The sequence below is a fragment of the Halteromyces radiatus genome, assembly GCF_025201355.1.
Source record: "Halteromyces radiatus strain CBS 162.75 chromosome Unknown BX664scaffold_7, whole genome shotgun sequence".
NCBI lineage: Eukaryota > Fungi > Mucoromycota > Mucoromycetes > Mucorales > Cunninghamellaceae > Halteromyces > Halteromyces radiatus.
Genome location: NW_026251693.1, coordinates 61980 through 87754, shown reverse-complemented (window position 1 = coordinate 87754; position 25775 = coordinate 61980). Strand labels below are relative to the sequence as shown.

Genomic DNA, 25775 nt, shown 5'->3' with positions numbered 1-25775 from the left:
CTGCATTACAGTAAATATATCATAGTAAAAAAAAAAAAAAAAAAAAAATTGATGGAATACTGACGATATTGACTTCTCGTATTGAAAAGTCGATACTAATATTAATTTTTCAATTTTTTTTTTTTTTACCGTGTATAATGATAACAAAAATCTAAACTACAATCGATAACGTCCATGAGTGAGACTACAATCTGAGAGCTTGAACGACAAATGTATATAAACAATAAAAGGTAAAAGTGATCACTCTGGAGAGCCCAATTTGGGTAAAAGCATTCATAACTTTGAACTTGGAAAACACTATAAAACATTTTATTTATAAAAAAAAAATACATGGAAGATATAAAATAAATAATGATAACAATAATAATGATAACAATAATAATGATAATAACAATAATAATAATAATCATGAGTTCTATATCTTGTGATAAAACTTGCGCTTGAGAGCCTTCCAAAGTTCAGCCAAAGCAATATAGGCCAAGACAGAAGCGGCAGTCATCCCCCATTCCCAAGTGATCCCTTCATGCTTAAAGACGGAGGTATTCAGGACAGGCACATACAACACGATCACCAATAGAACCAAGCCAAACAAAAAGCTGCCATACAAGTAAAAATTTTGAGGTCCACGCAATGCCTTGAAACTCCAGGTAGAATGAATCAGATCGCGGCAAGTGAAGCCATGTAACAAGTTTAGCACCGTCAAAGTGGCAAAGAGAGCACCACGCGCTTGGTAAACGGTTCTACAACCTTCATCATATTCCTTGTTACAATCAATCCCCAAAGATGCATATCCATCCGCGCCACCCCAGATCACCACGATAAAGTTGCAGAAACAGATGAGACCAATCATAAAACCATAATACAGAATATCCATTAGGTTCGACAAGCAGAATAAGCTTTGTTTGGATGTACGAGGAGGTGTTGTCATTGCATCCGCATGAATAGGTTCCAAACCGAGACTCATAGCAGGAGGTGAACTATTTTCAAAATATTTAAAATAGAAAAAGTGAGTTCATTCTGTTTTATATATATATATATATATATATATAGTGTCAACTATTGTTCTTTTTTTTTTTTTTTTTAATTACCTTGTCAAAATATTATTGAATAAAATCTGAATAGGTGACATAGGGAAAACCAAATTACCCATTGTATCCTTGAATGCAAGACCAATTAAAAGAGGAGTGACTTCAGATACATTGGCAGAGACCATATGAACCACAAAACGGGAGATATTACTGAATACTCTACGACCTTCTTGAATAGCGCTTACAATGGTTGAGAAATTGTCGTCGACCAAGACAATATCAGCTGCTTGTTTAGCTACATCCGATCCAGCTTCACCCATAGCAATACCAATATCTGATTCTTTGAGACTAGGACTATCATTGACGCCATCCCCAGTCATAGCAGCAATCTTCTTCCGTCGATGGAGAGCTTCAATCATTTTGACCTTGGTATCAGGGCTACAACGTGCAATTACTAATGGGAGTTCAGTCAATCGATCAATTTCCTCTTCTGTCAGTTTGTCGAATTTCTGTGCTGACATGACTAATTCTGCTGTTTCAATTGTTTGATGTCCATTGGTGTCTTTTTTTAACCCATAATCTTCAGGAATGATTCTAACTTCACGAGCAATAGCAGTAGCCGTAGCAATATGATCCCCAGTGAGCATATGTACAGTGATTCCTTTTTTTAAAAAAATAAAATAAAATAAAATAAAATAGTTAGTTATATTTTGTTTTCTCTCAAAATAATTCTTTTTCCTTTTCATTTTCATTCATTTACCTGCTTGATGACAACTTTCTACAGCATATTTTGATTCTTCACGAGGAGGATCATAAATACCAACAAGACCCAAAAAGATCATATCTTGTTCTACATCTTCACGAGTAAAAGTATCACCAGTAACCTCACCTTCCGCTTTCATTTTTCGCATTGCCAAAGAAAGAACTCGTAAACCACCAGAAGCAAGAGTATCGACTTGGGGGAGAACGAGATCTTCTAATTCTTGAGGATTTGCCGATTTGATGTCACCATTTTCCTGATAATAACCCACACAACATTGAAGGACCCGTTCAGTTGCACCTTTAAGATAACCAATGTAATTGCCTTCAGGGGATTTCGCAATCGTGCTCATTCGTTTGATTGTAGAATCGAATGGATATTCTGCCACTAGTTTCCAAACTTGTTGTTGTTCATTGCTGTTGCTACCTACACCATCACCGATAATATTGTTTCTATCTTTGCTGGGTTTTGTCAAAGAAGGTTTTCCCATATTCATCTTGTATGCAAACACTTGTAATGCCACTTCAGTTGGATCACCAATACCATTCCATTCTCCAGTTGTTTTGTTTTTTCGAATTTCACTCATATTGCAAAGTGCTGCTGTTGTTGTCATATAACGTAATCCATTAGATAAGTCAGCTGGATCCATCATTTTGTCATCATTTTCGCGAATCATATCCCCTTTGATATCAAAGCCAAGTCCACTAATACTAAAAAAGCCACTGTCAGGACGCCAGAGTCTAGTTAACACCATTTTAGATTGAGTCAATGTACCAGTTTTATCGGAGCAGATATTTGTCACAGCACCAAGAAGTTCCAAAGCTGCCAATCTTCGCACTAAAGCTTTGCGTTTGGCCATAGAATGAACACCAAAAGCTTGAGTAAGGGTCACCACAGCCACTAGACCTTCAGGAATCACTGAAATAGCCGTTGAGATAGCATAGAGAATCACATCATCATTGATATGGAAGCGTGCACAAGCAAATACGATTATGACTGATAAGATAGCGACTGCCAACAAAGCCCAAGCCATACGATCCAATGATTTTTGAAGAGGCGTTTTTTGATTGTCTCCACTGTCCAAGAGTCGTTTGGCGATACGTCCAATTTCAGTTTGCATTCCAATAGCTGTAACAAGAGCTTTACCACGCCCTTTGGTCAGAACGGTACTTGAATAGGTCATGTTCACACGATCACCCAAAGGTACCTCCTCACCTTCAATTTGTTCAGTCCTAGTAAAAACAGTGTTAATTTTTTTTTCCTTTAAATAAAGTATTCAACTCCCATCAAATTCTATTTTTGTTACTAACTTACATTTTATTCACAGGAAGAGATTCACCAGTTAAGAGAGCTTCATCGATATCCATATTGAAAGCTCTATAGAAAGAAACAATGAGTAAAAAAAAAAAAAAAAGAACGTATATACTATCTATTTTTATGAGGACTTACTCTACAATACGACAATCAGCACCTACAACATCACCACTTTTAAGAATGATAATATCACCAGGAACAAGTTCACGAGTACCAATAGTCTTTTGATGACCATTACGAACGACAACACTAGTAGGAGAAGCCATTTGACGTAAGGAATCCATTGTTTTTTCAGCTTTGAATTCTTGAGCAAAACCAACACCAGCATTCAGAAACATAATAGCACAGATAACACCACCTTCAATCCAGTCCTTGAATACAAAAGAAACAACCTAATATAACCATAACAAAAATATATTGAATGAGAAAAAAAAAAAAATGCCCTTTTTGTGCGGTAACTCAATTTTTTTTTTTTTACCATAGCAATCAATAAGATCAAAACCATAACGTTCAGGAATTGTTTTAATAACAATTGAAAAGGATTAACACCACCTTCACCTTCCATTTCATTATAACCAGATTCAGCACGACGTTGTTCAATATCTTGATCCGATAAACCATCTTCCAAATCAGTCTTGAGTAATTCAGCTACAGTAGTTAAATCCATAGTATGATAAGGAGGTCCTTCCACACGATCTTCTTGTTCATCCATTGCATTGTTTAATTTCTTTTTTTTCTTGAATCGTTTTACCAATTTCATACGTTTCATTACTACAGATCTAACAGATTTTGTATCAAAACTACCACTACTTTGACCAGTAGAACTTCTAGTAAGGGGTTTTTGTGATATCTTTTCATTATTGGCATATTTTTGACGGTATCCTTCAGCTGGTAATGCATCAAATTGAATAGTAGTTTGATTTTGATCTTGATGTGTCATTATAATGTACAAATATATATATATATGAATAGAAATAAATAAAAAATAAGAAACAAAAGAAAAAAGAAAGAAAAACAATAAACGTTTTGACTTATTTATATGGATTTCACTGATGTTAAACCTTGATCCAATCCAAAACGGAGTTCATATTAATTTCCATTTTTATTTCTACTATGTCATGCTATTTTTCATATTTCCATCCTTCCTATTGGTGGATATCATTCCGGATTTCTACTTCAGTTTCTTTTACTTCTCATCTTTCGATTAAGAAAAAACGTGAATACTTCAATTCTATGTTTGATAGTTTAAAAACTATAATCATAAAACAAACAAACAGACATAACCTTTTTATCGCTTAAACGGTAAATGAATATCATTATCACTTTAAATAGGATAATCAAATGGTAACTAAAAAAAAAAAAAAAAAAAAAAAGGAAAAAAAAAAAGATAACCCAACTGAAACATACTATGTTTCTCATCCTTTTTCTCTTTTTGATCAATCATCCTATACTTCCGCACTATTTATGATTTTTAGTATGAAATTAATGGAAAGAGAAGAAAGTTAAAAACGGGATTCATCATTATCATACTAAAAACGTAATCCTTTTTTTTTTTTCTTATGCCGATGATGCTACGGAAAACACGATGATCTATTAGCTTATCTTTTCCATGAATACCAGATTTTTAACTTTTTCTTTTTTTAGTGTATCAGAACATCAAGAAACAAGATTGGATTTTGTGATATCTAAAAAGGTAATCATGGAAATCATCCGTGCCCACTATTGGATACAGTTCTGGTTTATCACGTGCCTAATTCTTTTTATTGTTCCCCTTCTTGTCTTTGCTTTATTCAACAGGGAAGAAAAAAAAAAAAGGACTATGGTGAAATTTTTTTTTTGAATGTCAGCCACTTTCTTTTTGATGGAAAAAAAGAATCTTTTCCTTTCTCTCTCTTTTCTTTTGACTCTTTCTCTCTCTCTTTCTCTCTCTTTTTCACTTTTTCACTTTTTTCCGACAATATGAATTATCCTTCCCGTCAATCTCCACCATTTCGACGTGATCCACCTCAAAATGTAATTGACGCACAGCATCAAGTGATAAACTATTGTAAGCATAATGCATTCTCAAAAGCAGAAGCAGCTTTTCTCCTATTATGCGATATGATCAAACTCCCAAATGGTTTGGATAACAACACACCAAAATATAGTAGAATCCAAATTCAAAACTTTCAGAAAGCCATTTCAAGTATGGTACGATATGCGCCAACAATACAACAATCTTTGGATTATGCTTGTTTTTGTTTAAGACAAGTACCACCACCATTACGGGATGAATGTTTGGAAAGAACATTGACTATCAACTTGATCTATTTATACAAGCGCGAAGGTAGTAAGGATGCTATGACGAAAGCTTTAGGGTTGATAGAAACTGGTCTCAAGTATGGATATGCTCTTCCCAAAGTATCAAGTCAACATGATTTACAACACTCTTCCTTTCAAGATGCTCATCTCACCTTTGTCTCTGTATCTATGCCAGTTTGGACTTATTTTGGTCTCTCCCTCTCTTTGGACAAAACATCATTGGTATGATAATATTTTACCCTTCTTTTATATACCATCTTATTCTTTTTTTCTTTCATTATCTGTTTATACATTCATATATATATATATATATATATATCTTATATTATATTGTCAATAAAGCATTTGTGGTGATGGTGACAACCTACTGGGATTGAAATTACTCATTCACCTTTTTTTTTTTCCATTTCCTTCCTTTTTTTTTTTTTTTTCCTCTTTTACCTCTTTTTTTTTTTTTTTCCTTTACTCTTTTTCTTTTTCTTCTCAATGTATGTTATTATATATGGTTAGTAGTTGTTGTTATGTTTGTTACTTATTAACTTTTTCTTTTTACACTTGTTAAGATTTAGACGCAAGTTTGAAATCTTGGTGTGGTCAACTTTTAGATACCTCTTTCTTTTTTTTTCGCTTCATTTATTTTTTTTTTTTCTGCTGCGACATTCTTTATATGGATCAATTATCATTTTCTGTTACTGGTCCACCATCAAAACATCATTGGAAGGTAATGAAAGAATAATATCCTGGTCTACAAGATTGGAATATGGAAAAGAAACAGATAAATATATACATATGTTAGTGTAGTGTAATGTGGGGGGGGGGGTCTATGGTTCAATAAAACAAAGACTGACTTTTTCTTTTTCTTTTTTTTCCCCTTCTAGCCTGATTCGGAAGCAGCGCATTGTGAGTATCAGGGTTGTGCAACATCGTTTGGATTATTTGAACGAAGACATCACTGTCGACGATGTGGAGATATCTTTTGTACTCAACATTGCTCAAGTTATTTTCGATTGGATCAAGATTGTCAGTTTCATTCTGAAGGAATTCTTTCTCGTGGATGTGATCATTGTACTACGGAATATCTTGCTTGGACAAAGATGGAAGAAGAACGACAACAACGACGACTACAACAAAAGAAACGACGACCTTCTTCCTTGAGCAAGAAATCGCCTAATTCTTCACCATCAGAACAATCTTCAACAACCTCACCTACATTTAGAGCTACTCAGTTACAAAAACAATCATCACCAAAGAAACCATCATTTGCAAAGCGACAACCTGGTATAATATCACATCAAGTTCATACTACGGAAGAGATAACAGAACCAGGAAAAGATAGTAAGTCAAAAAAAAAAGTAAGACAATAGTAAAGCTTCATATTCACAAACCCTTTATATATATTATAGATATTACCGCCACTGATGCATCTTCATCGAAAAGTATCGCCATCAATAACAACCAAAAAGACAAGAAACTCAATAATACAGGTAATAAAAAGAAAAATGGATGATTTGGGTATATATAAAAAAAAAAAAAAAGATAATAATTATTTTTCTTTTTTTTTTTTTTTTTAATGATGATAGTTTTCAGTCCAATACCCTCTGTTCCTGCTGATTGGCAATGGTCGACATTTTAGTATGATTAAATTACTTCGTTATTATTATTATTGTTGTTGTTGTTGTTGTTGCGTGTATTTTTTTTTATTCTATCCCACGGGAAAGATCTGGCCATTTTAGAATAGAATTCTGGACCGATCTCTTTTATATTTTCTCCTTTTTTTTATTATTATATGTACATACACTTCCTTTTGTATTCTTCATCTTTTAGATTGGAGTCATTCAAAATAAATAAAAATTGTTTTATTTTCCCACAAAAAAAAAAAAAAAAACTTACTGAAATGAACAAAATTGTATTTGATACTAGTCTATCCTTCCATTGGATGATCTCTCTTTTTATGAAACAGAATTCAAACTAATTAACCCTAAAACTCAGTATTCGCCTGCTCAACTTTAAACCAACTTCCAAATTTCTTTCTACTATCTCTTCTTTCTTCTTTTTATCATTTCATTCTTTATCATTATTTTCTTATTTGTTTAAATATTGTCTTATGTCCTTTTTTGTTTCTGAAACTCGGATTCATGTCAAAGGTCAATTATCAGTTGCACAACATACACCTCTGAATGATCTGTTGATTTCTGCTAAACAACAGCCTATGAAACGAAAAAATTCACTTTCCACCTATGTTTCGCGATTAAATATCTTTCCATCAACATCAGCAACAATAACAGCATCATCATCATCATCATCATCATCATCATCATTAACTTCATCATCATCATCCAATCCATATACAACTCGTCAAGAAGATTATCATCTTCTCACCCTCATCGGTAATTAAATAATAATAAAAAAAACCAGAAACCTTATTTGAACAACAGCATTCTCCCATGACAAAATACGAGTGATGGATTGGCTAGATTAATGATTTGCATCTCATTGATGATAGGTTCAGGTGCAAGTGCTCATGTCTATGCTGCTTTCTATCCTCCCACTCAAGCGCTGGTAGCTGTCAAACAATTGGATTTAGAAACGCTCGACAACCCTGCTCGATTAGATGCATTACATCGTGAAGTACAAATCATGTCATTATGTCAACATCCAAATTTGTTACCTCTTCTTCAAAGCTTTGTATCTTTCTCTTATTTATATATCATCACCCCAATCATGTCAGGTAAAAAAAAAAAAAAAAAAAAAATTAAGGTTGAAAGGCGGTGTTCCTAAAAAGGAAGGTTGTCATTGATGAAGTCATTTGTGAAATGAATTTTAGGTTCTTGTCTAGATCTATTGACAGAATGGTATCCACATGGCCTGCATGAATTGCTGATCTCTTGGTAATTATCATCCATCATCCATCATCCATCATCTATTACCTTTTTTTTTTTTTTTTACTTTCTTATTAACAAGATCTTTTTTTTTTTTTTTTTTTTTTTTTTTTTTTTTTTTTTTTTTGTATAGCATCGTGAAGCAAATCCTCGAAGCACTTGATTATTTGCATAGCAACGAGTTAATTCATCGGGATGTGAAAGCGGCTAATATGCTGGTGGATGCTAACACTGGCGTGGTACGACTGTGTGATTTTGGGGTATCAGGCAAATTAACACCAACCAGCAGGCGTAAAAACAGTGTGCTAGCCCGACGTAGTTTTGTAGGCACACCTTGTTGGCTATCACCTGAAATGATCCGTCGCGAACTCTATGACACCAAAGTGGATATGTGGTCACTTGGCATCACCACTATTGAACTGGCCAGTGGAAAACCCCCGTTTTATGATGCTAAACGTACATCCTTGATTTTTGATCGGATTCTCCATGATCATCCACCGACTTTTAACAAACCTTTATCTCGTTTATGTCATGATTTTGTGCAACGATGTTTACATAAGAATCCTAAACAACGTTGGGCTACAAAGGACGCTTTACTACATCCTTGGATCCAGACTGCTCCGCCACCTCTTTATTTAGCTCAGTATTTACAATCACATTGTCCTCTGTTTGGCCAATCTCCAGAATATACACAAAGAGATCACCGCCCATTGACATCCTTATCATCATCACTACAAACACAAGGTATATCAACCAAAAAAAAAAAAAAAAAAAAAGGCTAATCTTTATTATTTTGACAGGATGGGATTTTTCTACTTGTTCACCCACTTCTCGACCTAGTGTGATTATTGATCATCAACCAGCTAATGCATTGACTTTTGGTTATGATTGTGATGATGACGACGAAAATGAGGATGATGATGATGAGTTTCCGTTGACACCACAAGATGCAGATACAAAGGATGACCCTGATAGCAATAGCAAGAAGCTTCCTTTATATCAGTACACCAAAGTTGGACAGAAAATGCACCGTTTACAATGATTTTACTTTGTCTTTTATTGTTTCTTTTATTGTTTTATTATATATCCACCTTTTTTTTTTTTTTTTTTTTTTGAATAAAACACTATTATAGGCTGTGCATGTTGGACGGGTCTTCAACCTCAGCCAATCTTTTTTTTATCTTTTTTCTTAATAGCGGTTCAATCATTTCCCTCTCTTTTTTTCTTTCACTTTCCTTTTTTTTTTTTTGGATAATTTACGAACAATACAAATATGGGTGAAGGTAAAGCTTCTAGATATATGGAAGGGATTGATCATGTTGATTAAGCCTTCACTACTTGTACTGTATTATATCCTAACCTCTCTTTTTTTTTTTTTTTTTTTTTTTTTTTTTTTTTTTGGTGGATCTTGCCGTTATCATTAGGACGGTCTTCACATCGTGACCAAAATGATCGCAGCAGTAGTAGTAGTAGTGGGCGCAAGCGACGGGAGCATGATACTCGATCAAGAAGCAAATCTCCATTGACGAAAGAAGAAAGGAAAGCGAGTAGGCGTGGTAAGTTGAATAAAATGATGATACAATTTTTTTTTTATTATTAAAGTGACGATCCTTGTTTGAATCAATGTCTTCTTTAACTAATATGTTGTTGTTTATTTATTTATTTTTATTACTCTTATGGACCATTACAACGGATAAATGTCAATACTACTGTAATATATCTATATGAAACTTGTCTGGTTGGAAAACGTATATGATCTTGGTTAATGTTCTCTCTTCTCACCTCATTTGTCCCTTCTGTATTTGGGGTTTGGGGAACTATGATGTTAATACAATTAGACGACGACAAAGATAGACGTTCAAGGTCACCCACTTCTTCTCGACGTAGTAATAGTCATCATCATCGTCGCCATCGTCATCGAAGTGTTTCAGTTAGTTCATCAAGTGACTCGGAAGGTAAGAAAAATAGGTTCCTTTTTATGAAAGATTTACACCTATTGCAATTGAAGGGATAAGAAGGGAGGGGATTATCAGCTTTTGTTACTTACCATTCCATTCAATAGAAGAACGACGATCCAGAAAGAAACACAAGAAATCATCCAGTAAACATAAAAAGAAGAAGAAATCGGTAAGTGGATTCTCCCGTATGTGTACCTTATTAACCTTTTTTTTCCTATTATTATTATTTTGTTATTATATTGGGGTTGATTAGAAGAGTAAAAGATCGGATACAAGTGATGACGATTCAAGCGATGATGATGATCATAGAAGAAATCCTATTACTGGCAAAAAGGTAACAAAAGCGAAAAAAAAGAGAATATCATTTATACAACTTTATTTGTTAATATAGGTTAAACTCAAGATCCACAAAACCTCTGATGACAAGAAGCGAGATGAAAATCGATCCAATCTACTTGAATTTTTGAATTCTGCTTTTTAAAAATTATAGTATAGTATTTTACATATATATATATATATATATATGATTCAACCATTTGTTGTTTCAAAAATGCCATATCATTTTTTATTGTTGATAAAAAAAAAAAAATAAAAAGAAAATAAAATATTCTACAAAGGACTAGTAAATATAAAATGATGGATTCTATGGATGAACATAATGTGATAAAAAAAAAAAGAAACAAAATATATGTGTGTATGCGAAAGGAAAAGGGGGGATACTACTATTTATAAAGCAAAAACATTGAATACGGTGCCATTCTTGATATCTTGGAATCGAAGATCAAACGTTGCCTTGTCCAAAACTTCTTTACTAGCTTTCCAATAAATTGTATTTGCCTTTTGGAATTTCTTTTGAGAATAGAGATATGACAAATAAGAAAGATAGGTATCTATAGAAAAAAAAAAGATTGAGTCAATATATTCGTAATGCATATATATATATCAATGATTTACCTTCTTTACTGTTTTCCATGCGTACCGCCATTTCAAACAAGTATTCCACTTTGTTTTGTCCATCTTGACCACCTTGACCATATGTGTTTTCAACTTCCAAGCAAGTCTTGTAAAATTGGATGGTAGGATACATACTTTGGATCACTTTTTTGTAAGCCATCCGGGCTGCTTCAATACCACAAACGTCAGCAGACCATTTGATATAGTTAGATAATATCAAATCCTTGATATGGTTACGTTCTTCTGTAGCTGTCATAACGGATGGAAGCAAATAAGTAACCCTTTGACAAGCATCCTATTCAAAAAAAAAAATCAATTGAGGTTAGTCATACTCATTTTGTTGTAAATATATAGATGTGTGTGATTTACCAAATAAAGGTCATTCACTTCTTCAGATGTGAGAGTATTTTCTTCAGAAAGTCGTTGCAAAAAGTCATCATATGATGCCCATAAATCATAGGATGAAGGTAGGTTTTCCAAAGCCTGTTTGAATAATATCATTTGGGGTTGATCTAACAATTTCAATGAGATTAGTTTTACGTGTTTTCATTCCGCCTTTTTTTTTTCTTTGGTAATCAACCTACCGTTACCATCTTCCTTTTGAGCTAAAGAGATACGAGCAAGCCATAAAGCTGGACAATGAGGGTACTTTTTAGTAGCTTCTTTTGCCTTGGATTGAGCTATACCAACAAAAACAAGGAAGAAAATCAGTCAAATTTGTCATGATCAATGAAAAAAAAAAAAATTGAGGTTTTTACCTTGAGTGATTTCATCTTGATCTACAAGCAAGTCTATCCATAATTTGTATATTTCTTCAGAAAGACAATCTTTCTTTTGACATGATGTGAATGTTCGTTGCAATAGCTTTGTAAGGTATAATTTCTATTTCAACACATAAAAAAAAAATCAGTACCCATATGATCGTCACAAGCTTCTTTTGGAACTTACCAAGTTTTCTTCACTAATGAGTTTTCTCCATTGGATCAAGAATTCCAAGTACAATTGCCACATAAGTGGGACACATAGTTCCTTTAAAAAAAAAAAAAAAAAAAAGAAGAGAGAGAGAATCATCCCATGGATATCAAATCAGTCATCCATATCCATACTTTTTTTTGTCATTTTACATTCATCATTTTTTTTTCTCTTACCTTCACAGATAGATTGAATTCGTCTACAGATGCCTTGAGAGCTACCACAAAAGAAGGATTCGTAATAGAAATGTACTTTGATTCGTTGTTTGCATCATTGGGTTTTGTAAATAAATGTCGGGTTGCCAAGTAAGTACGAGCATGAGGATTGTCATTCATATCTTGTCGAATACTATCGTACACCAAGTCACATCCCTTTTCAGTATCTGTAAACGTGCGATAAATATCGATAAAAGCGGTTCTAAAATCGAGGTTGTCGGGATGGGCTTATAAGACAAAAAAAAAAAAAAAAAGGTAATAAAATTGAGAATCTGTCTGTGATAATGTTTCATCTTCTACATATAACTTACCAGCAATCGCATTCTTGTACACAATGGTGGCCAATAAACCTTGCAAAATAGGATTCATGCCTTCCTTCAAAGCATCTGCTGTTTTTTCCTTCAATTGATTCACAGCATCCGAGTCATTATTCAAATCTTCACCAGTGATTTTTGGTAATTGAATCATGTTGTCATCCTTTTGTTCTTCTTCATCATCAATTTCCATATCACCCTTTTGTTGTTCTTCAGATTTTTCATCGATTCCCAATATGCGTCGTCGTGCTTTGATTTTCTCCACATACAACAGTTCCAAGCGAAAGTATTCATGCCACAGACTAGTCTGATCCGGGTTTAAGCGTAATCCTCTTTGTAATAATAATCGTGCTGCTCCCATATTTGCATTGTCTTCAAATTCCCATGAAGACGCAAGGATCCATAAACTAGGCTTGTTAGGATGGAATTGAATGGCTCTATTAATATGAAGAAAGAAAGACGAAAAAAAAAGTGAATGAGTTTAGTAAGATTTATAAACTTAACTCCTCTTTAATGTATTCCTTGATATTTTTTTTTTCTATGTTACTTACTGTGCAAAGATCCCACTGAGGATATTCTGAGCGTCGTTTTTCTTTGCGAACTCGATATATTGAATCCATAATGACAAGTCGCCCTTAAATTTGTTGGTGGCCCGTTTGAATAAATGGAATATACGTCTGTTGATGGAGTATTCAGAAGTTCCTACTTTTCCATCGATAACTATAACAATAAAGGAATAAAAGATTAGTTTTTGCAATATTTGTATTTTCCCTTGACATAAATATAGTATGACTTGCCTGTGATCCTTTTCTTCCTCTTCTTTCGTAGTGCTTCCAAGTTGATTTCATATTCAATACTACGTAAAAAATCGATCTTTTTGGCAATACGACGATTCATAGCGTATTCAAAGTTAGTACGTTTCTTGACAATAGATTTGATTTCGACCTATATATAAAGATCTATATAAGTAAACAGATCACAACACATACAAAAATAAAAAAACAAGACATACATCACTGAAGTAACCTTTCTTTTCCAGTTCTTCTAATTCTGGAACCATACGTTCCATATAGTATTGTACGGTATCAGCCATATTGATTGTATGTCGATCGTAAGGATCACAAAAGACTGAAAAAGAAAGAAAGAAAAGTAGAGAGAAAGAAAAATGTTCAAATTATGTGAAGAAAAAAATCGGTCGTTGAAAAAAACGACCAAGTGGCTGATGCCTGCTCATTTCTGACAGATTGGAGGACAGAAACTATTCAAAAGCTTGATGATCATCATGTTTTTTTATTGGTTTATACACTATACAAAAATATCTATCACTATTGAAAATACAATGCAGCTAAACCACACAGACTAGATGTCAACAAAGAAGAGACGAAATTCACCTATTAAAAAAAAAATAGTGATAAGCGAGACAATAAACCCTAACTCAATCTTTTTTTTTTTTTTTTTTTTTTTACCTGATGATTATCTAAAATATTCCAACCACGAATGTCGATATTTGCTTCCTTTATTGCTGATCTATCTGTCATTATCATTTTTCTATCCTTGGAGTATACTGTTTCTTGAATAGTAGCGCCTAGAATGGAATCAATCTGTTCAAACAGTAAATATCATTGTCAGGGTTATGTCATAGTCAAATCATTTGAGATGTTCTCTTACCAATGAGCCTCCAAGTCCAGCCATAGCACCCAAGATAATCACACTCCAATCAAATCCATGACAACGTTGATCCAATGCCAATGAAAGAGCTGCCACCAATCCAATACATAAACCTCCAGCCAAAGAAGCAAATAGTCCTAATGGAGACACACCACCATTTGTGCCAGGTGGTACACGTTCCCATTTCGTAATAAGAAATGGCCATGATGAATTCAAAATACCTAGTTCACTTGCCCACTAAAATGAAAAGATGATATGAGACAAAAAAAAAAAAATAAAAGATGATAGTTTCATCCATCCTTTTTTCTTCTTCTTCTTCTTCTTCTTCTTCTTCTTACCGTATCACCAGCGCAACAAGAATAGTGTCTACAGAAGAAAAAAAGAAAAAGAAAAAAAAGTCAATACAATATATACCAGATGAAAATAGTAATAAAGAGTGTTAATATGATGATGATTACCCAATATAGATCCAAAGAAGCATTTTTCCCCAGGGAAATGAAGAGTAACAAACAAGTTCTGAGTCAGCCAAAGTATGGAAAAACGATACGGCAATGCCACCCACCAAACCATTGCACAACACTTGTGTCAAGTTGCGTTCAGAAGATAGATCATATTCATCTTCAAGGAGTCGTTTTCTTTCCGCTTTGAACTATCAATAGTATAAAAAGATTTATTAAAAACAAGTATACTTCTTATTTTATTTGATTACCTTTGTTAGTTTCGAACTAGTCAAGAAAAAGGTCAAAAGTACCACGGTGAAGAGCCAGTAGGAAGATGCAAATGTGGTCATACCAAGCACAAATGCACCTCCAGCACCATCTCTTGTGAGAGATTTCTTTCGACGTGTATATACTACCAATAACGTGGATAAACCAAAGGCAAAGATAATGGGATGCATGGGTATTTTTAAATTGGTAATCTCGAAAAGAAAGAGAAAAAGGAGTGTGTGGGTGTGAGAGAGAAAGGAAGAAAAAAAAAAAAGGTAATTCCATTCCCTCCCCCTTTTTTTTTTTTTTTTTTTCTCAGGTCATCGAGTCCATCATCATCAGTAAAAAAAGTCAGAAAAAAAAAGTATCATTTAAAATTGGTTTGGCTTTTTATTATTCAAACTTAAACTAAAACACAATAAATATATATCAATCAAACAAAAGAAAGAAAGAAAAAAAAAAAAGATATGTAAATATCAATATAAAGGAATAAAAAAAAGCAGATAATATATATATATAGAAGGAAAAAAAAAAGTGGGGGGACTATCTATCTACATGGTCATTGATTCTTGTTGCACAATATTATGATAATCCTCTTGCTGTTGTTGTTGTCTATCATCTTCATTGTGGTGATTCCGCCTTTCTTCTTCATCGTATCGTCTTCGTCGTTCTTCGTCCCGTTGTCGTCTTTCTTCATCTTCCCGTTGTCTAGCTTCCCGTCGCTTTTCTCGTATTGTCAGTCGTTGTCCTTCTTGTAAATCTCGTCTTAGTGATCTTGATGGATGTTTCAAGTGCATAAAGTTACAAAAACCTCCACGATTGCATTCTGATATTTCGTTTTGTCGACAACATGCTTCCCTAAAATCAGTCACAGGTGATAATTCTGCATACAGAGGTCGTCCTATCATCAAACAAATATTTTTGTAAAAATCCTAGTTATATATATATATTATATCTTACCAGCATAAAATCGATCGTTCAAGCTTTCCACCGCCTTTCCAGCATCTTCTTCATATCTAAATTGACAATAAACATTCCCCACCAAGTGATCACCCACATTGTCGCAAACGATCATTTCTTCTACTTCACCAAACGAGGCAAGTTCCATAAATACATCTTCATAAAACAAATCAAAATTGGCTTGATCTTCTTCTGCTGATAAACGAGGTTGCTCATGACTAGGATTACGATACATGTTAGCAATTAGCATTGTTTGTGAGAAAGTAGGTTTAACGTGTTTACGAGAACAACGTTCTCCATGTCGACAAGCACCGATCTATCGTTTCATAGTAAAAAAAAAGAAAAGTTTCAATCAGTCATTATTATAAACAAAATATATTATCCTTTTTTTTTTCACTACTTACTTTGAAATAAAACGAGCAATTGACTCTATAAATAACAAACATAAAAGAAATAAATGAATATAGTGTTCAATGACATAGTTTTACAACTTGTACTTGATTACTTACTTGTCTTTTTCTGTACCATAAATACTAGCAAGATATTCAGCCATATTATTTCAAAAAAAAAAAGGTAATTGATTGATTTACAAATAAAAAAAAAAAAGGAATGGAAGAAAAGTGTAGAAGGAAAAATAACTTGGAAACAGGGAAAAAAAAAATAAAAAATAAGAAATCGAATTTGAATTTCCGCATGTGATGTGTGAATTGACAGCATCCAAGTCGAAACTGCAGAACCACAGACAATTGATGTTGTTGCATATTTTTTTTTATTGATTGATGTATTTTTCACTTTACAAAAGGAAAAAAAAAAAAAGGTAGGGGAGAAACAGGAGGTGTACAATAGTAGAAAGAAAGATAAAGTGACAACATGTATATTTGAATGATGTATACTATATGAAGACAGTAAGGGAAAGTGGATGGAAAGGGAGGAAAAGAAAGTATATATACTAAAGAAAAAAGAATAAAACAAATAGATTGTAAAAATCAAAAAAAAAAGAATAAAAAAGAAGACAAAAAAAAAAATCTAAGCAGATAACATAATACCAACACCAAACTTGCTTTGACCCTTCATATGATCCAAATCACCACTGATGAGGAAAGAGAAACCAGGAGCCATCTTTTCTTCCAATACAGCAGACACTCTACCAGTAGTATCAATTTGACCACGGAAAGTAGCTTGTCTAAAATCAAATTTACCACCCACAGTAGCCACAGCTTCACGACGACCATTTTGTACCATAATATTCATTTCAGCACCGAATTCTACCTTTTCATTGATACGTTGATAATAACTTGCTTGAATAGCACCAAGTCCTTGGAATTGAGCTGTAGCAACAAAGTCACTTCCGGTATATTTACCAACAAGTGACATGGCAGTTTCTTCCATATCTGGAGTAGGACGTTGCAATACCACTTCAGTACCAAGAGCCAAATTGGGAGTGATAGATTGCAAATAATTAGCCATATACAATCCAGTGAATTCAAGAGGATTGGGGTTCATAGCTTTGATATTGCAAGAAAAGTCGGAACCAGTATAATCTTGATCAATTTGAAGCATGGATTGACCAGGCATATGAGTAATTTGAGCAACAACCTTAGTAGCTGTACGTGCAGACCAAGCATGTCGAACAACTGCATTCAAGTTGGTATCATTGTCCATAGTACCTTGAGCCATAGTCTATTTATTCAAAAAAAAAAAAAAAAAAAAAAAGAATTAGCTTCTCTATTTCTTTTTTTTTTCTTTTTTGATTGTGGTCACTTACTCTTTCAGTCATATAACCAGACATAAAGTTGTACATGGGAGGCATGACTTGAGAACCTAAAGAGAATTGATGTTGTACGTGGAAGTTACCGGATAATTCTTTAACAATGTTGGCTTGAGCACCGTCGAATAAATAGTTGGTAACAAATGTGTCTATTATTATTATTATTAATATATGAAAAAAAAGGTTAAATACAAAGTTTTTTTTTTGAATAATAGGAATCGAAATATTACCTTTGGCTTCACTGTGTAAACGTTCAAATTTACCAGGATTAGGAAGATTCAACTTGGACTTTTGATAAGAGAACCAAGCACCCCAATGAAGAGGGTTCAAGGGAGAACCAGTAGGTTGTTGATCTTTGATTGGGAAAGTAGAAAGAGGTGAATAGATGCGAGGAGTAGCACCAGGAGTGATGGGTGCAGTGTTGGTAGGTGTAGTGGGAGGAACAACAGGTGTGGCCATTATGATGTATTAACGAGGTAGAAAGGGGAAGAAGGAAGAAGAAAGAGAAAAAAAAAATGAAATCTAAAATGTAAAATGTTAAAAAAAAAAACTTTTTTTTGACAAGAGCTAAAAAAAAAAAAAAAAAAAAAAAAAAAAGGAAGCTAGGCCGAACACACAAGTGAGAGAGATAATACCGAAAAAAAAAAAAAATAAGAGACATAAGAGTTTTTGCCAGCCACCAGACGGAATCAAAAATTTGTTGAGCAAAAAGCATTTCCAAGCGAAGGGGGGTGACTCGCTCTGACATCACATTTCTCGAGAATTGAGGAAAAAAAAAAAAAAAAGATCCTGCCTTTTCTCTCTTTTCTTCCCCCTTTTTTTTCAAAAAAATAAATGTTTCGTTGTAGTTTACAAGGTCATCGTCGACTTTATTCAACAAAACCTTTATTCCCCACTAAAACTATTCGAACTCTCTTATCCGAAAAACCTCAACCCAATGTTACTATACGTGGTTGGATAAGATCCGTTCGTCAACAAAAACAATTGTCTTTTGCCACCATTAACGACGGTTCTACTCTGAAAGGTATTCAAGCTATTTTGAACGACGACCAACCTATCCACAAGTAAGTTGCCAATTTGAAACCTTCTTATTCAACTATTAAATCTATTTTTTTTTTTTTGGGTATAAGGTTATCGACTGGAACATGTGTAGAACTACAAGGGATATTAGCTACAAGTCCAGGCAAGGAACAAAGTATGGAATTACAAGTCAATAAGGTCAAAATTTTAGGTGAATGCGACAGTGTAATAAAATAATAATAAATAAATAATAATAAAAGGAAAAGGATGATTTTTGGATAACTGACGTTTCTGTTTCTTTTTTTATTTTTTTATCATAGACATATCCACTTCAAAAGAAACGACACACACTCGAATTTATGCGAACAATTAATCATCTAAGATCTCGTGCAAATACTGGTAGTGCTGTACTACGAATTAGACATGCTGCTAGTGAAGGTCTTCAAAAGTTTTTTGCTGTAAGAATAGAAAATAAAATCGATATTTTTTTTTCGAGTATGAACTAATATATCTGTATATCATCAATAGAATCAAGAATTTATTCAAGTGAACACGCCATTATTGACATCATCGGATTGCGAAGGAGGTGGTGAAGTATTCAGTGTAGCTCCTTCCGACTTTTTTAAAAAACCTGTGTATTTGACAGTGTCAGGACAATTACATGCGGAAATCATGGCTACGTCAATGGGACGTGTATATACCTTTGGACCAGTGTTTCGTGCAGAAGAATCTATGACATCAAGGCATTTGGCAGAATTCTGGATGGCAGAAGCAGAAATGACATTTATTGATTCATTGGATCAACTGTTAGACGTGACAGAAGCAAGTATCCAACAAACAACTCAGCATGTGATGACAACCTGTCAAGAGGATGTGGCCTTTTTCAATCAATGGATCGACAAACATTTATTGGACAAGTTACAAAAGAGTGTGGATAAACCATTTGTACGAATGACATATACGGAAGCTATCGATATTTTACAGCGAAGCAAAAAGAAATTTGATTTTCCAACAACATGGGGTTCCAGTTTACAATCTGAACATGAGCGCTACTTAGTCTCGGATGACTGTTGTGGGCGACCAGTATTTGTGACCGACTATCCAAAGGAATTAAAACCCTTCTATATGCGTGATAATCTCGATGGAAAGACAGTGGGTTGTTTTGATCTATTGATACCTGGTATTGGTGAACTAGTGGGTGGATCCATGCGTGAAGAACGATATGATGTTTTACAGTACAAGATGGAAATGGCCAATATGAATTGTGAAGATTATCAATGGTATTTGGATTTGCGAAAATATGGTTCGGCTCCTCATGGTGGTTATGGTATTGGCTTTGAACGTTTGATGTTATGGTTGACTGGTCTTGATAATGTCCGCGAAGTGGTACCTATCCCTAGATGGGTTGGTCATTGCAAATATTAGTGTATTTTCTCTCTTTTTTTTTTATTATATATGTATAGATAGATTTTGTATCATATCCTTTTTTTTTTTTTTTTTTTTTTTTACTAGATAGAAATAGTAGTGTTAGATTATTCCTTTTTTTTTTTTTTTTTTTTGTATCATCATCATTATCCGTCAATAAAGACAAATTTCCATATGTATATAGTAACAGTATATGCACGTTTTGTACTCTTTTATGTCAGATACGTAAAATGACCATTGCCTTTTTAAGTATCGGAGAATAAAGAACGAGATGTCGATCAAGGGCAAATGAGAGTATGATTGACAACAGGTCATATTGACAACATCATATAATAGTAATTATTCATATCTTCAGAGATCATATATACATGTACACACAAGAAAGAAAAAGAGGAGCGTTGAGGATGTTCCATAAAAAAAAATTGAAAATAAATGTTTTTATTTGTACAATAAGATCGAAGGAGGCTAATAAGTATGAAGTATGGAAAAGAGTGAGGAGGTAATATGTAAAATAAGTATTATGAAGAAATCAAAAATATTGATGGAGGACTTGGAGGAGTAAAAAAGATGATGAAGGAAAGGAGGAGGGAATCAACTAGGAGATAATACATGCATATGAATAAATAAAGTGTACACAAAATAATGATAATAGAGATAAATTAATGATCATGTTCACCGCCTTTCATACCACCAATGGATCGGAATCGACCAAAAGCAATTTCACCAACAAAGATACCAACAATGACAACAATAAAGAAGCCACCATTTCCAGTCATCACCACTAACATGAGAAGATAGCTTACAAAGGATGAGAAGGTGGTCAAGAAACTACGAATAGGATCAGTGATCCATGAGAAAGGAGGAACCAATGGTAATCCAAGTTCTGTAGGGTAATCCTTATTTGTCAATGATTGAGAAGAAGTTGAAGTTTGGTCTTTCAATTGTGTCTGAACGGGAAGAAGAAAAAACAAAGTTTGATGAATATCATTGATTGATTGTTTGTTTTTGTTAACATTTCTATTTCTACTATCACTATTCTTTTTTTTTTTTAATACCTGTGACATAGAGATATGATTAGCTTGATGAATAGATTCAAATCTTCTTGCGCGCCATGACACGAAATAGACTTCCAAAGCTAATAATCCACGAGATACCACAGCAAATACAAATAAACCAATACATGCACCAATATAAGCAGGTTCTGATTTGGGCATCCAAGCATCAAACCATAAAGCATCACCAGTAGAAGACCAATGGAAAGTACCCATAGTCATAGAAGACATGTCCATATTCATTCCACCCATGTCGCTCATGCTACCTGATCCATGAGAAGAATGGTCCATTGTTGAATGATCCATTGTTGTTGTATGTATATATAAAGTTGAGAAAAAGAGAAAGAAAGTTGACCGAGAATGGGTTGAAAAAAAAAGAGGTAGAAAGGAAAGAAAGAGGGAGGTACTTTTGTAGAAATCACTTTTTTTTTTGTATCCCTTTTTATTCGCGAGTAGGAGCTTCAAATCATCCATTACCTTAGTTTCCTAGGCGAGGAAAACCATTGGTATAGCAAAAAATTCTCAAAATCGCGGAGCTACCAACCAAGCTAGGTTTGGCTTAAAGCTTAATGTCACATTGATAGATTTTTTTGTTAAAAAAAAAAAAAAAAAAAAATACGAAAAGTGAACAATAAAGAGAGCACAGACCAAGATAGTCCAACATCAACATATAAACCATATTTTGTTTTTTTTTTATTCAATAATATATTCATTTTATTAAAACTTTATCATACAGATCAATAACAAACAAACAAAAAAAAAAAAAAATGATTTGACTGTCTATACTAAAAATACATATTCGGAAGGAATGACCATCCAACCTTTCCATCATCATATTATTGACTCTCAGCTGAACATATTTCTTCTATACAACGTCTTTCGTTTTTTTGATCTTTATAACAAAATATATCGGTACTACCATTGAGAGATTATTGCCATCAAAGCGTTTTTTTATACTTACATTCTCAATGGAAAGAATCATCCGTTTTTTTATCATTATTTCTTGGATCGTACACCTCCCCTTATTGTACCCGAAACAAAATATTAAAAAAAAAAAATCCAAATAGTATACTAAAATAGAAAGAGATCATTTTGCTGTAGTCAATCATCTGATTTGCTGATATTTTAATATGAAAATGAGACTTTATGGCTGTGAATAGGCGAATCAAAACGCTTTATTTCAGTAATATAATACATTGATAAATCTACTATTGTGTCATGTGATGCAGGGGAATGATCTAATATTCAAATTCTTCACAATGGAAATCCAATAAACATGATCTTGAAACATCAGTGCTAGCGACAACATTCTTGAATGATCGATTAAAACTAGTAGATCCACACACTAACAAAAAGAATAGAGAAAAATGTTTAATATATTATTAAATATACATATTTTTTTTCTCAACTTACCAAAGAGTCCCATCGTATCAGAGTCAGAAGATAATGCCAGACATTCTTTTGGATCCACTCGTCGTCGAAATAGGGCAGTCTTGATCAAACGTGCTTTTGTTTCACTATATTCAGTTGTATATGTCGATACTTTGTTTTCGTAAACCAGTTCATCACAAGTTTCATCCATCACGTCGGGTTCTGTCGTCCTAATGATTTCATTGTTTTCCTTCTCCATATTCTTAACGTCGGTTGTATCCAAAAAGTCATGCTCTATTTCATCAGTACCAGTATGATGTAATATAAGATGCAAGCGAGGGAATCGGGAATTGGATGTATGAGCCTTGTCAAATTGATCCTTGTAAGATTGTAATTCAGGACCAAACCATTTGAAAGCACCAGCATGTCGTACGGACCATATAAAATAGATATCACGAGTTTTCAAATTAGAATGACTTTGTTGAATAGGATGATGTTGATCATAACCCTCGTTTGTAGATGATATGTTGAAACTATCCACTTCTAATAGAGTTGAAGCCAATTCACGGATCAATCGAATACCATAAGTAACACCAGCACCAGCATTAGCCAGGACAATAACAGTTTGTTCAGTAAGCATAGTCTTGGGGCAAGTGGAAGATAAAGCACGACCACATGGGCCACTCAAAAAAGCAATCCAATCATCATCATCATCATCACCAGAATGTCCAGCCATCTTGTAAAGTTGACGAGTATAATCACCACGAACAGTTGCATGTACTTCCACCATTGTATCACAAAAACCTTCACCTTGAGGTTGAATATTGGTGATCGTAAAAGGATGCCATTGGAAAGCAGAGAGACGAGGAATACATACGTAAATGAATTGACCAGGAGCATGAGCCATAGGACTAGAAAGACGTAAAGATAATCTTGTACAATCATGATCAAGGACATGGGTACGGACACGAGCTAGACGAGCTTGAACACACCAGGCCGCTAAAAGATTCAATAAATAACAGATAATACCAGAGATAAAGTAACGCATAGCATAAGGAGTATGTTTGGAAATAGCACCAATAAAACCAAAGGCAAGGATATGAGTACATAAGAAGAATTCGTATTTGTATACACGTATAGGATAAAGACTACCAAGGACAACCACACAAAGACAACCATATCCAGCCAAACCATATCGTACCTTTGGAATTGTCAATTGAGAAGCCATAAAGGATGGGAAAGGAGCCCATGCGGATAACATACAAGACATATGAACAGTAGCCAAGATCACAATAGCCCAACCCAATATGCGATGGAAAACATTCAAACGAGCAGATGACATACCAGTTAATAAAGCAAGGGCCGAGTATTTCCCTGTAGAAGCCAATAAAAATGGAACCAAACCAATAGTAAGGAATCCTGCACGATTGGAGTTTAAGGAAAGATCAGTATTCAACAATAAAAGGGGAAGGATCGTAGTGATCAGTACCAAACATATAAGTATAACACCAATGGGAGGTAAAAAAGGTAAGGACCAGGTAAACTTGTTCACTACTAAACGATCGATTGCTTGATATTGTTTTAAAAGTGTTTGAATTCCAATTGGCATTTGTATAGATAATAACCTTGATAATACTGTATTGTTTGACCTTGTTTTATAAGTTGACAGTGGGATATAGGGTCGTAATAGAATATGGTGGCGAATGATCAATAGAAATATAAAGGCACATATAATTCCAACCAATGTTTGAGAATACATTTCGTTACCATTGAGAGGAGTATCCTCCATACTCATTTCTGACATGTCCATATTGTAAAAAAGAGTTGGAGGTGGGAATAGAATGGAGAAAGAGAAAAAAAAAAAAAGTTGAAAAGAGAAAGACACCGCAAAGAAAATCTGAAACGGAGCTTTTTTTTTAAAAAAAAAAAAAAAAAAAAAAAAAAAAAAGGGTAAGACAAATTCGGTTTGTCAATAAAAGAGCCAATAAAAACAATTGTTAGCGCGAAAAGTTCGCATTTCCCTTCTTTTTTTTTTTATTATTTAATTTCATTTTTTTTTCTTTTTTTTTTTTCTTTTTCTTTTTTCTATATATTATTAAATAAGATATGTCGCGTTTATTATTATTCACTGTTCTTCTTGTTTTGGTTTGTCAAACTGTTTATGGTCATTACCAATTGACTTATCCTCCTTCTCGTGGATTCAGTGAATCAAATGAACCTACTGGTCCTTGTGGTGGTTTTAACCAAGTTAGTTCCCAACGTACTGAATTCCCTATAAAAAATGGTTTCTTAGAAATTAATTCGGAACATCCCAAATATACTTATCAAGTATTTATGGCTATTGGTAACAATCCTACTGCTTCTTCTTTTACTGGTAATAATAGCATGGTCGCTCAAGGTCAAGTCTCTTATCCTGCTCAAAGTTGTCTTCAAGTGGATCTTTCATCTGTTCAAGCCGCTACTGATGGTACCAATGCTACTTTACAAATTATCTATATGGCTGGTGATGGTAGCTTGTATCAGGTAAAAAAAAAAAAAAAAAAATTCATTTTGAACTTACTATACGTTTACTTACTTTTATTTTCCTCATGTCTCTTTTCATTCATCAAGTGTACCGATGTGACTTTGAAAAATCAACCTTCTAATTTCAACACTAGTGCTTGTGTCAATGCTGATGGTTCTTCTCCTTCAAAATCTGGTTCAGCCGGTAGTCAACCTACTACTAGTATTGCTACTTCTTTGAGAACTGGTGGTCTTATGGTATTTATTGCTGTGATGCTCTCTGTGGTTATTGCTTAGATACTTTTCTCTTTCCTAGTTTAGATTTACCTATAAATCGATTATTCCTATTTTACATATATAGTATATATTATATAGTATAGTCTTTGTTTTATTTACTTTTTATTATTAAATTATCCATATTAAGTTATCTGTGATGACTACTATCAAAGTTTTCTGGTCTCGTTATATTTTTTTTTTTTTTTGAAACATCCTTTATAGATTTCTCATTTCCTAGCTTTAATGTCATCGATCATCAACATCTGATTATTCATTCATTACATATCTTCCAACATCCATGTATCATAATAACTATCAGTCATCACATAAA

At 33.7% G+C, this 25775-nt stretch overlaps 12 protein-coding genes across 12 annotated transcripts; 5 read left to right on the top strand and 7 right to left on the bottom strand.

Annotated features, from left to right (window-relative positions):
- Positions 1–347: 347 nt before the first annotated feature.
- On the bottom strand, positions 348–4073 carry BX664DRAFT_361024 (potassium/sodium efflux P-type ATPase). The gene is made up of 6 exons (XM_051548212.1): positions 3581–4073; positions 3238–3494; positions 3103–3165; positions 1789–3020; positions 1089–1689; positions 348–977 (listed from the first exon to the last, which is right to left on the bottom strand). Exons 1-6 carry the CDS (start codon positions 4040–4042, stop codon positions 416–418), a joined length of 3177 nt encoding a protein of 1058 aa, XP_051397376.1. The 5' UTR covers positions 4043–4073; the 3' UTR covers positions 348–415.
- A 1778-nt stretch (positions 4074–5851) lies between these two features.
- BX664DRAFT_338917 (uncharacterized protein) lies at positions 5852–7278 on the top strand. Its single transcript, XM_051546533.1, has 5 exons — positions 5852–5891; positions 5967–6124; positions 6282–6738; positions 6807–6887; positions 6984–7278. The coding sequence occupies exons 2-5, from the start codon at positions 6071–6073 to the stop codon at positions 7034–7036; spliced, it is 645 nt and encodes a 214-aa protein (XP_051397375.1). The 5' UTR covers positions 5852–5891; positions 5967–6070; the 3' UTR covers positions 7037–7278.
- A 229-nt stretch (positions 7279–7507) lies between these two features.
- BX664DRAFT_301098 (kinase-like domain-containing protein) lies at positions 7508–9064 on the top strand (the record flags this gene model as incomplete). The annotated part of the gene is made up of 4 exons (XM_051542372.1): positions 7508–7790; positions 7907–8131; positions 8228–8291; positions 8416–9064. The coding sequence occupies 4 exons, from the start codon at positions 7508–7510 to the stop codon at positions 9062–9064; spliced, it is 1221 nt and encodes a 406-aa protein (XP_051397374.1).
- Positions 9065–9853: 789 nt separating this feature from the next.
- On the top strand, positions 9854–10821 carry BX664DRAFT_338912 (uncharacterized protein). Its single transcript, XM_051546532.1, has 4 exons — positions 9854–10237; positions 10345–10409; positions 10494–10574; positions 10632–10821. The coding sequence occupies exons 1-4, from the start codon at positions 10048–10050 to the stop codon at positions 10719–10721; spliced, it is 426 nt and encodes a 141-aa protein (XP_051397373.1). The 5' UTR covers positions 9854–10047; the 3' UTR covers positions 10722–10821.
- Positions 10787–13822, bottom strand: BX664DRAFT_338909 (U3 small nucleolar RNA-associated protein 6-domain-containing protein). The gene is made up of 11 exons (XM_051546531.1): positions 13708–13822; positions 13493–13640; positions 13247–13415; positions 12693–13132; positions 12343–12608; positions 12143–12223; positions 11953–12076; positions 11779–11874; positions 11564–11706; positions 11195–11489; positions 10787–11130 (listed from the first exon to the last, which is right to left on the bottom strand). Exons 1-11 carry the CDS (start codon positions 13786–13788, stop codon positions 10967–10969), a joined length of 2007 nt encoding a protein of 668 aa, XP_051397372.1. The 5' UTR covers positions 13789–13822; the 3' UTR covers positions 10787–10966.
- Positions 13823–13963: 141 nt separating this feature from the next.
- Positions 13964–15384, bottom strand: BX664DRAFT_181724 (integral membrane protein DUF92-domain-containing protein; the record flags this gene model as incomplete). The annotated part of the gene is made up of 6 exons (XM_051540023.1): positions 13964–14086; positions 14162–14296; positions 14364–14600; positions 14702–14729; positions 14822–15012; positions 15073–15384. Coding segments are annotated over 6 exons (969 nt in total), but the record flags the coding sequence as incomplete, so codon positions are not given.
- A 66-nt stretch (positions 15385–15450) lies between these two features.
- Positions 15451–16636, bottom strand: BX664DRAFT_338905 (uncharacterized protein). Its single transcript, XM_051546530.1, has 4 exons — positions 16540–16636; positions 16435–16459; positions 16031–16346; positions 15451–15971 (listed from the first exon to the last, which is right to left on the bottom strand). Exons 1-4 carry the CDS (start codon positions 16581–16583, stop codon positions 15622–15624), a joined length of 735 nt encoding a protein of 244 aa, XP_051397370.1. The 5' UTR covers positions 16584–16636; the 3' UTR covers positions 15451–15621.
- A 404-nt stretch (positions 16637–17040) lies between these two features.
- BX664DRAFT_380323 (eukaryotic porin-domain-containing protein) lies at positions 17041–18367 on the bottom strand. The gene is made up of 3 exons (XM_051548895.1): positions 18029–18367; positions 17796–17947; positions 17041–17710 (listed from the first exon to the last, which is right to left on the bottom strand). The coding sequence occupies exons 1-3, from the start codon at positions 18255–18257 to the stop codon at positions 17057–17059; spliced, it is 1035 nt and encodes a 344-aa protein (XP_051397369.1). The 5' UTR covers positions 18258–18367; the 3' UTR covers positions 17041–17056.
- A 231-nt stretch (positions 18368–18598) lies between these two features.
- On the top strand, positions 18599–20279 carry BX664DRAFT_338902 (asparaginyl-tRNA synthetase). Its single transcript, XM_051546529.1, has 4 exons — positions 18599–18862; positions 18929–19043; positions 19139–19276; positions 19347–20279. The coding sequence occupies exons 1-4, from the start codon at positions 18633–18635 to the stop codon at positions 20241–20243; spliced, it is 1380 nt and encodes a 459-aa protein (XP_051397368.1). The 5' UTR covers positions 18599–18632; the 3' UTR covers positions 20244–20279.
- Positions 20280–20902: 623 nt separating this feature from the next.
- BX664DRAFT_351987 (Ctr copper transporter family-domain-containing protein) lies at positions 20903–21601 on the bottom strand (the record flags this gene model as incomplete). The annotated part of the gene is made up of 2 exons (XM_051547667.1): positions 20903–21190; positions 21299–21601. 2 exons carry the CDS (start codon positions 21599–21601, stop codon positions 20903–20905), a joined length of 591 nt encoding a protein of 196 aa, XP_051397367.1.
- An 817-nt stretch (positions 21602–22418) lies between these two features.
- Positions 22419–24547, bottom strand: BX664DRAFT_361015 (uncharacterized protein). Its single transcript, XM_051548211.1, has 2 exons — positions 22709–24547; positions 22419–22640 (listed from the first exon to the last, which is right to left on the bottom strand). Exons 1-2 carry the CDS (start codon positions 24474–24476, stop codon positions 22534–22536), a joined length of 1875 nt encoding a protein of 624 aa, XP_051397366.1. The 5' UTR covers positions 24477–24547; the 3' UTR covers positions 22419–22533.
- A 157-nt stretch (positions 24548–24704) lies between these two features.
- Positions 24705–25616, top strand: BX664DRAFT_338897 (uncharacterized protein). Its single transcript, XM_051546528.1, has one exon. It carries the CDS (start codon positions 24773–24775, stop codon positions 25463–25465), a length of 693 nt encoding a protein of 230 aa, XP_051397365.1. The 5' UTR covers positions 24705–24772; the 3' UTR covers positions 25466–25616.
- The last annotated feature ends 159 nt before the right edge of the window (positions 25617–25775 follow it).

What these genes read in the sequence shown, in the direction of transcription:
- BX664DRAFT_338917 (XM_051546533.1), top strand. Translation starts at nt 6,071, where the DNA reads ATGGATCAATTATCATTTTCTGTTACTGGTCCACCATCAAAACATCAT. An exon ending in AACAGAACCAGGAAAAGATA is followed by an intron (nt 6,739 to 6,806) that starts GTAAGTCAAAAA and finishes TATATATTATAG; the next exon opens with ATATTACCGCCACTGATGCA. An exon ending in CAAGAAACTCAATAATACAG is followed by an intron (nt 6,888 to 6,983) that starts GTAATAAAAAGA and finishes TAATGATGATAG; the next exon opens with TTTTCAGTCCAATACCCTCT.
- BX664DRAFT_338909 (XM_051546531.1), bottom strand. Translation starts at nt 13,788, where the DNA reads ATGGCTGATACCGTACAATACTATATGGAACGTATGGTTCCAGAATTA. An exon ending in TCAAAAGGAAGATGGTAACG is followed by an intron (nt 11,707 to 11,778) that starts GTAGGTTGATTA and finishes TGAAATTGTTAG; the next exon opens with ATCAACCCCAAATGATATTA. An exon ending in AAGTGAATGACCTTTATTTG is followed by an intron (nt 11,490 to 11,563) that starts GTAAATCACACA and finishes TTTTTTGAATAG; the next exon opens with GATGCTTGTCAAAGGGTTAC.
- BX664DRAFT_338902 (XM_051546529.1), top strand. Translation starts at nt 18,633, where the DNA reads ATGTTTCGTTGTAGTTTACAAGGTCATCGTCGACTTTATTCAACAAAA. An exon ending in TTTTAGGTGAATGCGACAGT is followed by an intron (nt 19,044 to 19,138) that starts GTAATAAAATAA and finishes TTTTTATCATAG; the next exon opens with ACATATCCACTTCAAAAGAA. An exon ending in GTCTTCAAAAGTTTTTTGCT is followed by an intron (nt 19,277 to 19,346) that starts GTAAGAATAGAA and finishes TATCATCAATAG; the next exon opens with AATCAAGAATTTATTCAAGT.
- BX664DRAFT_338912 (XM_051546532.1), top strand. Translation starts at nt 10,048, where the DNA reads ATGTTCTCTCTTCTCACCTCATTTGTCCCTTCTGTATTTGGGGTTTGG. An exon ending in ATAAAAAGAAGAAGAAATCG is followed by an intron (nt 10,410 to 10,493) that starts GTAAGTGGATTC and finishes GGGGTTGATTAG; the next exon opens with AAGAGTAAAAGATCGGATAC. An exon ending in ATCCTATTACTGGCAAAAAG is followed by an intron (nt 10,575 to 10,631) that starts GTAACAAAAGCG and finishes TTGTTAATATAG; the next exon opens with GTTAAACTCAAGATCCACAA.
- BX664DRAFT_380323 (XM_051548895.1), bottom strand. Translation starts at nt 18,257, where the DNA reads ATGGCCACACCTGTTGTTCCTCCCACTACACCTACCAACACTGCACCC. An exon ending in TTTACACAGTGAAGCCAAAG is followed by an intron (nt 17,948 to 18,028) that starts GTAATATTTCGA and finishes TAATAATAATAG; the next exon opens with ACACATTTGTTACCAACTAT. An exon ending in CTGGTTATATGACTGAAAGA is followed by an intron (nt 17,711 to 17,795) that starts GTAAGTGACCAC and finishes TTGAATAAATAG; the next exon opens with ACTATGGCTCAAGGTACTAT.
- BX664DRAFT_361024 (XM_051548212.1), bottom strand. Translation starts at nt 4,042, where the DNA reads ATGACACATCAAGATCAAAATCAAACTACTATTCAATTTGATGCATTA. An exon ending in TCTCTTCCTGTGAATAAAAT is followed by an intron (nt 3,021 to 3,102) that starts GTAAGTTAGTAA and finishes TGTTTTTACTAG; the next exon opens with GACTGAACAAATTGAAGGTG. An exon ending in TTCAATAATATTTTGACAAG is followed by an intron (nt 978 to 1,088) that starts GTAATTAAAAAA and finishes TTTTGAAAATAG; the next exon opens with TTCACCTCCTGCTATGAGTC.
- BX664DRAFT_338897 (XM_051546528.1), top strand. Translation starts at nt 24,773, where the DNA reads ATGTCGCGTTTATTATTATTCACTGTTCTTCTTGTTTTGGTTTGTCAA.
- BX664DRAFT_338905 (XM_051546530.1), bottom strand. Translation starts at nt 16,583, where the DNA reads ATGGCTGAATATCTTGCTAGTATTTATGGTACAGAAAAAGACAA. An exon ending in TATGGTACAGAAAAAGACAA is followed by an intron (nt 16,460 to 16,539) that starts GTAAGTAATCAA and finishes TGTTATTTATAG; the next exon opens with AGTCAATTGCTCGTTTTATT. An exon ending in ATTGCTCGTTTTATTTCAAA is followed by an intron (nt 16,347 to 16,434) that starts GTAAGTAGTGAA and finishes ATGAAACGATAG; the next exon opens with ATCGGTGCTTGTCGACATGG.
- BX664DRAFT_361015 (XM_051548211.1), bottom strand. Translation starts at nt 24,476, where the DNA reads ATGGACATGTCAGAAATGAGTATGGAGGATACTCCTCTCAATGGTAAC. An exon ending in TGATACGATGGGACTCTTTG is followed by an intron (nt 22,641 to 22,708) that starts GTAAGTTGAGAA and finishes TCTTTTTGTTAG; the next exon opens with TGTGTGGATCTACTAGTTTT.